The 8,244-nt window shown below is 35.4% G+C and overlaps 1 protein-coding gene across 1 annotated transcript in view; it reads left to right on the plus strand.

Annotated features, from left to right (window-relative positions):
* The first annotated feature begins 7,005 nt into the window (after positions 1 to 7,005).
* LOC106466156 overlaps positions 7,006 to 8,244 on the plus strand; it is a 49,792-nt gene continuing 48,553 nt past the window's right edge. The window contains exon 1 of the mRNA XM_013926402.2: positions 7,006 to 7,158. Coding sequence (XP_013781856.1) covers positions 7,099 to 7,158 — 60 coding nt within the window. The 5' untranslated portion in view covers positions 7,006 to 7,098. The remainder of the gene's footprint in view (positions 7,159 to 8,244) is intronic.

Here is an 8,244-nt window from a genome sequence, read left to right on the forward strand (position 1 = left end):
GAAGGCAGCTAGTCATCACCACCCACCGCCAACTCTTGGGCTACTCTTTTACCAACGAATAGAGGAATTGACCGTCACATTATAACGCCCCCACGGCTGAAAGGGCGAGCATGTTTGGTGGTACGGGGATTCGAACCTACGACCCTCAGATTGCGAGTCGAGCGCCTTATCCACCTGGCCATGCCGGGCCTCATCAGGGTTAATATAGACACAACTGATTAACCCTGATGAATCCGCAAAGGCGAAACGTTGGTTGAAATAAAAAAATATTCCTTTATATTTATCTGTAGTGTAAAGATTGTTTTCTAAACTTTTAACAAAACGTGTAAATCCCTCCAGTATACACTGTATATAGTAAAATAGTTTTAAATGATTCTCAGTTTATAGCGTATGAATTTTGCTTAAGACTGCAAAATAATAAGGAATTTGAGTCTCAAGAATAGGTCGCAACCAGTCGGTTTTGTAACTTTTGAGAACAGGTTTCTTTAAGATTTTAGATTCGCTACAGTAAGTTTCATGCTTGATATCAGGAATTGATTTTAATCTAAATTCTCTATCCTCGTGAATTCTACGAAAACAAATAAACTCTCTCTCTTTTTTTTTTTTTTACCATAAATAATACGGCTGCGCGGGGGTATTGTCAGTGAATAAATTACCATATGCACGGGTAATCCCCGTGGGGGTTTGATCCCTATAAAAGAGGAATATCAGAGAGTAGTTATAAGGAAATTTATTAATTTATCACGTTTGAAACTTGTTATTTCCACATTTTTCGGGGTTTTCTTTATGTTGCTTTGATTTCGATTTGAAAACTTTTCTTGGGTAAAAACCCTACGTACGTGCGTATTACGCGTGTACGGCAATCGCTATGGACATTATTCAGTCATCATTATGTTATGTATTACAGGAATTCACTCAACGTGTTCCATTATTCTTCTTTTTTGGTGAACAATACAAAATATGGGCTTTTCCTCTATCTTTTTTTATGTCTTTGTTCTTACTGAGTAATTCTGAGCTGCAAGCATCTCCTTTACCGCCTTTATTCCATTAAGTTTTAGCTATACGATACAGGCAGACACCTTTCCCCTTATTTCTGATTTCTTTTCAGAGTTACGTGATACAGTTATGAAACTTTTTCTCACTTTCTTGGGGTAAATAATTAAAACGTGATCCTCTCCTCTGTACTGTTACCACATGATACGACAGAGGTGTTTTCCCATTTCTTCCGTATTAATTTAATAGTCAAATAACATAGTTCTCACCATAAACTTTTCTATGCCTATCTTTCAATAAAAACATCATCTACACCTCGTTTTACTATTTTTCCTTAATTTTCTTTTTGAACAGCATTTACATCTTATATGCTCTTCCATTTTTGTATTTTTTTTAATTGCTAACGATTATTGTTAACTTAAGTCTAGCCACGCCACTTGCTTGAACAGGTCTGTCCTTCCTTGACTTATTCTTTCTTATATCATACTGCGTTACAGATAAGGTTATTTCTTGTAAGTGACTAAAAAATTAAAAGTTTGAACATTCTGAGGTGTTTATTAATTCTCTAACAGTACCACAGCTTTTCTAATGTATACGAAACATTGGAACATAAAATCAAATTGAGCTAAAACAATGAAGAAACGTGCTAACGAGAAACTGCTGTCATGTAAAGTGAATAACACGATCGAAATATCTGAACGATTTTGAGAATAAGCAATGCCAAAGAAAGAAAGAAAGATAAAAAATAATATTTTTTTAATACCTCACATCCACGCACGATAAATAGTTTTAATACGGTAAATCTGTCTTTCTATCTGATCTTATTAAAAGCATATCCTAATTATATACGCGTAGTAGACGTAGCACAGGTGTATGAATACAGAAAGTACGAAGGTAAGCAAATCTGTTCGTTTAAAGCAGCTCAAATGGAAATTTTAGCTTAGTTTAAGAAGTACATTACAACTATCTTGCATGAGTTTCATCATCGAAAAGCCAACATAACTTTAAGCTGCGGCCTAAAGATAGAATAGCAGTTAGCAAAACAAACTTAACGAAGAATCATTACTACTAGCAATAAATTACTAATTAAATAAGCTTAGCATAAACGTTATGTTGATACTCATAAAGCCCTCGATATAAATACCCCTTACTCAATCTTTCCACACCCGACAATCTGGCCACACGTGTAGTGTGCTCACGCCATACCTCCAAGAAGACACTTTCACAGAGCTTTCTTGTTTGTTGCCAAGGTTGTTGACGTGATGTAGCGCACGTAGTAGTTATAAGAAAAATGTGTTCTGTAACAGATAATTATCGTGGTTTATTTTTCTGACAAGACAGTAACTCTATACAATTATTAATTCACATCGAACCTTGGTTTATCCTTTACTTTTTAAATTCTAAACAGGAACAAACTGTCATATTGTTATAAGGCTTCGCAGTAAAAAATAGCAATTCCCCAAAGGCTACCTAATCGCTAAAATACATAAAGGATTAGGTTATGGGGATGGTAGAACAACCCTTATGCAAATTAACGAAAAACTAAACAGGATCGCTGGACACTTATGTATACGAAAATGTTAAATACCGCTTCATTAGACAAATGGGCCTGGCATGGCCAGATGGTTAGGGCGCTCCATTTGCAATCTGCGGGTCGAGACTTTAAAATCTCCGTCCCACCAAACATGCTCGCCCTTTCAGCCGTGGGGGGCATTATAATGTGACAGTCAATCCCACTATTTGTTGGCAAAAGAGTAGCCCAAGAGTTGGCGGTTGGTCGTGATGACTAGCTACCTTCCTTCTAGTCTTTCACTGCTAAATTAGGGACGGCTAGTGCAGATAGCCCTTGTGTAGCTTTGCGCGAGATTCAACACAAGCAATCCAAACCATCAGACAATTATATGTATAAATAACGCTTTTGCAAAATTATCAAATCACTTTATGTGAAGTGGATTTCAACAAAGGATAAACGCTGTATCATTATCAAATAACAAGATTACGAAATATTAAATAAGATATGCAACGAGCATTCTAAATAGAGAATTTAGAGGCGTATGAGGTAAATTAAAAGTGAGGGAACCAAAGTTTATTTGATATAGGAGGCTCTTGGGTTCTGGATTAAATGTTATGTCTTTTCCTGCTTTTCCTGAGAGTAATTTTCCTGTATTTGAGGGGGGGGGGGACACATTAAAAAGAGGGGGCGCCCCACGCTTCCTACGCCACTGGAATTTAATGACAAAGCTCTTGTGACAGCAGGTGCTGCTACGTGTATCAAATTGCTTTCTCTCTGATCAGTAGTTATAATCTCGTGACAACTTTACTTGAGCACATGGGTTTCTGACCTTGAAGTTCAGTCCGGGTATGCATGTGTTACTTTCAGTTAAAACCGATTTCTCGAAAGAATAAATAAGGTAGCTCCGTTTTATAACGGATATTCAGCAAAATAATTCAAAATTTCCCTGTAATGACTGAATTTGTGCAAATAAATAAATAGGCTTAATGTAATCAATAATACAATCTTTATTCTTATAGCACATAGCAATAATATATAGTCTGTCCTTTTGAACGATGGACAGGCACTTTTACTAGAGAAGTGGATTGATTAGGGTGGTAATACTCCTTCAAGTTGATCAATTAAGATGTTTGAGATTGACTAAATTTCACCTTACTTCTAATGGTTATTGTTAATTTAAGTCTAGCCGCGCCACTTGCTTGAACATCGGTAATGTCAGACTTACCAAGAATGACTAGCCTATACCACGTGACTGATCATCCTCATTCAAACATAATGGAGTTTATAACCTTGAGGCTTCACCTGACGTACCATTAGAGGACAGTGCTGTCGACCTTCGTACACAGATGCAGCTTTACAACCAAATTCTCCATGAGCAGACCAGGAGCTTTCTTTAGGAAATGACTAAGAAAAAAAGGCAACTAGAATGAAACCAACTTAATGACTTTCTTGACCATACATTAGGTGAAAACTGCACGAAAACCTGCAATTGAAAAAATGTTGACAAATTACTATATATATATATATAAAGATAACGCATGGTATATTTTTATACCTCACCTTTCTCTCCCTGTTTATATAACACATTCTGCTGAACCATATATATATATATATATATAAAGATAACGCCTGGTATATTTTGATACCTCACCTTTCCCTCCCTGTTTATATTACACATCTTGCTAAACCATCACTCTAGAGGTGAAGAAGTGTGAATATTCGCCACATCTAAAACCTTTCACAATTCAGAGAATGGTTGGCTGCTGCTGAAATTAGCTTCTTGATCAATATGAATATCTTTTGTTGGTCCAAACCATGGCATACAGTGCTACGAAATGTAATAAAATATCCAGAAATGGATAACTCATGATTCAAATCATGAATTAGTTGATGGCAACAAGTGTGTATCAATGACCTTGCCCAGTTTCCAGAAGCCGATGGATGACATCCAGGAGCTCCAACATTTCTCTGCTGGAGTTTACCATCTTTTGGCTGACTCTTTCTCTTGGCAACAAATGCCACAGTACTCACACTATTGCCAAACATCTCGACTTAAGTGTGGTAAATAGAACTACTGTCGAATGTTAGCATATGTGCTTGTAACTATTCGGTGCCATCCAATCTTTGTAATATGTAAAGTCTGAAGAATCTCATGCCTCAGAGTTCTGGGGGCCATTAGCTGTAACATAGTCTGAGAACAGTGGCTTGGTGTTTGAAAATAATGGTACAGCACCCTTTCTTGCACTCATAACTGACCCTACAAGTGCTACAGATTATGTGCATCTATGCTACATACCTATAAAAATTAGATAAATATATACAAGAACAGACTTTTTTTTTTCACTGATAAAGAAAACCAACTTCATATTTTTCATCTATCTACAAGTAAACAAACATTTTATATATAACCTAATAAGTATAATGGTCTGTATGTTTGTTTGTTATGAATTTCGCGCAAAGCTACACGAGGGCTATCTGCGCTAGCCGTCCTTAATTTAGCAGTGTAAGACTAGAGGGAAAGCAGTTAGTCATCACCACCCACCGCCAACTCTTGGGCTATTCTTTTACCAACGAATAGTGAGATTGACGGTCACATTATAACGCCCCACAGCTGAATTGGCGAGCATGTTTGGTGGGACGGGGATATGAAGCCGCGACTCTCAGATTGAGAGTTGAGCGCTCTAACCACCTGGCCATGCCAGGCCTAATTAGTATTAAAAGGTTTACACAAGTTTGGTTTATAAGTTCTTAGTTTTGGTATTTGTCTAAAGCTAGTGCTATTGTCACGGTAATATGTTTGATCAATCGTGGTGTAGATGAAACATGCATACACATCATAAACTATAGTGGTGCCATGAAAGGTGCAATGTTCAGGTTGTTCTTCTAGTGGCCTAACACACACTTAAAACTAGTTCACAATTTTAATCCATGGAACACATTTTATTTAAAAAAAAAAGAAAGAAGTGACTTACTGCTATGTGTTTTGTAGATGATTTTTTCAGATTATCTTGTTACTTTCCCAGGTTTTTACGTAGTGAAAGACAACAAAGATAATAGCAGGTTTTTTGTTTTTGTTTTTTGTTTGGTTGATATGGTACCAGTGGTACTCGTATGAGGCGATTTTATTGGTTTTCCTTGTTTAAACAACATAAACGTTCGAAAGGAAATTAGAAAGATTATAAAATCTTGATACTTAGTTTTTGTGGCAAATGAACTTTTAATCTTTGTTGCAGAAAAAAAAGAAAAAAACAGAAGGGAAGAAAATAACCTGACTATAGACAAAAAAAAAGATTCATACAGAAAAAATGCTTCTTCCAAGATATCGTCTTTCCAAAAAATTTAGTTAACCAAAAAATCTACATAAACAAATATTTATGTGTAGTTTCAACAGCCCGATGAGGAGAGCGAAAAACTAAGCTCAAACTTTTGAAAAAGCTACGAAACACGAACAGTGTTTCCAAATCATTGAAGGTATGATGTAAAGTAAAATCTCACAGTTCGGAAAATCCGAAAATAAAACATTTTTAAAACGAGAACGCGCCTGATCGATGAAGTCTTCGATTACCCGTTTGACTTCCTGTTTTCGATTTAAAGTAGAAAACGCGGTATATATATATATAGTTCATTTGCACTTTCAATGAACGATCCAAATGCCTAACTAGGTGAATATTATGTTGTAATAATGCTACATAATTATGGTATTATATTATATATTGCATAAACACAAAACGTTTACATAGATTTTGAAAATAGGAAGAAAGCGAAGTATAATATGATTCAATTTACGAACTAGATGATTAACCAATATAACAGATAGGTGTTTAAGTACCTGACAAGTAAAAACAGGATCAGACTAACGACACTGGACAGTACGTGAACATTCTACCAGTATGTCTTTTTATTTACAGCCGGGTTTTCATGAAATTTATCAATGCCACAGTTTTCTCGGGTTTGGCTTCGTGTGAGTGGATTTATCTCCGGCAAAGCCAGAATTCGTATAACAGTTTGATTTATGCAAACGTACTGCAATATTCAAGTGAATCACGTTCTCCTTCTGAAGTTGGTTACCATAGTAACGCAGATATGTCAACAGATAATTATGGTGGTATACCCAACTAGTTATTTTAATATATCAGAAAACGTCCTATCGAAAGTTTTAGACTTAAATTAATGATAAAAAAATATATATTTCTATTGATGAAATATTAACGGTAGAAGTCTAGATCAGTGATGCTTTTTATTAACTGATTAATGGATATATGAATTTTACTTTTATAGAGGGCGCTGTTAGCTTACACTCCAGTGAAGGTCATGACAACAACACGCTTTCATGCTAGTTTAGACTTTAGTTGAATGTAATAAAGTAATTGATATAAAAGTTCCTATGAAACATTAAAGCAAAATTTATGCTGGCCCCCTATCTTAGGTTGCTAACAATTGTATAGAAATTAATTAATTGGACTTTTTTATTCTACTGCCGTTGTCGATGACAAATAACGTATGTCAGAAAGCACACATTCACAGGAAAAACACCTTCCAGGGGTTTTATATCCTTGGAGAGGGACTCGCGTGTTTCCATTAAGGATCAAAATATGTCCAACTGGCGCAAGAGGGCTACCTCCTTGAATATTGTCTTATCGTTGTTTCTTCAGGTATGTCTGTGTTAAGTTCTCAGCGCTATATTTTTTATTCAATTAATTACAGTTCGTTCTTATACTTTGATTTTGAGTATTCTATAATTATAACATATAAATTTACTAGGGGAGTAGTTTATATGGTAGTTCTATACAAAAAAAGGTTCTTAATGTATAATACTTTGATCTAATAAATAAATTCAACCTCATCCTTATTTTTTTACACACCTTGGGTCTATACGAAACTTTAAATTCCTATTTAGTTGATTTTTAAGTCAGCTGTAAGTTTCCGGACTAACACTAAAATCTAGATTTCGATCGTCTGCGGCTAGATAAGGCGTAGCTAGCCTATTGTGTAGCCTTCCATTAAAAACAACAACTTTTTAAAGTGCCTTAATTTAATACAAAAAGTAGTCTTTACTTTGAGAAGTACCTTGATCCTGTACATGATTTTAAAGTTATCCTTACTTCGTAAAGTATTTGATCCTGTACATGATTTTAAAGTTATCCTTACTTCGTAAAGTATTTGATTCTGAACAAATATGTAAACTAGTTTCAGTTTGTAAAGTATTAAGGTTCTAAACAAAAATAATCTTTATTTGTAAAGTACCTTGGTCCTGTACGAATATTAAATCTTATCATTAATTTGTATTGTGTCTTAAACTTGTGCAAGAATTTAACCCCGTTCTTAAGTACCCTTGTTCAATATAAAAATGTTAACTGAATTTTACTTTACTATATCACTTGGTTCTGTAACGTACTTCGGCCCTGGACAAAAATTGGAGCTCATTCTTTGTTTATAAAATACTTGAATTATTTATGAAAAATTAAACACCCTTTCTAATTTGGTAAAACACCCTGTTTCAGTAGAAAAGTGTACTATCATATTTAGTGTTTGTAAAGAACTTTGGTTTTATACGAAACTTGACCGGCATGGCATGGCCAGATGGTTTGGGTGCTCGACTCGCAATCTGCGGGTTGTGGGTTCGAATCCCCGTCCCACCAAACATGCTCGCTCTTTCAGCCGTGGGAGCGTTATAATGTGACGTTCAATCCCATTATTAGTTGGTAAAAGAGTAGCCCAAGAGTTGGCGGTGGGTGGTG

This window comes from Limulus polyphemus, unplaced genomic scaffold, assembly GCF_000517525.1.
Source record: "Limulus polyphemus unplaced genomic scaffold, Limulus_polyphemus-2.1.2 Scaffold72, whole genome shotgun sequence".
Lineage (NCBI taxonomy): Eukaryota > Metazoa > Arthropoda > Merostomata > Xiphosura > Limulidae > Limulus > Limulus polyphemus.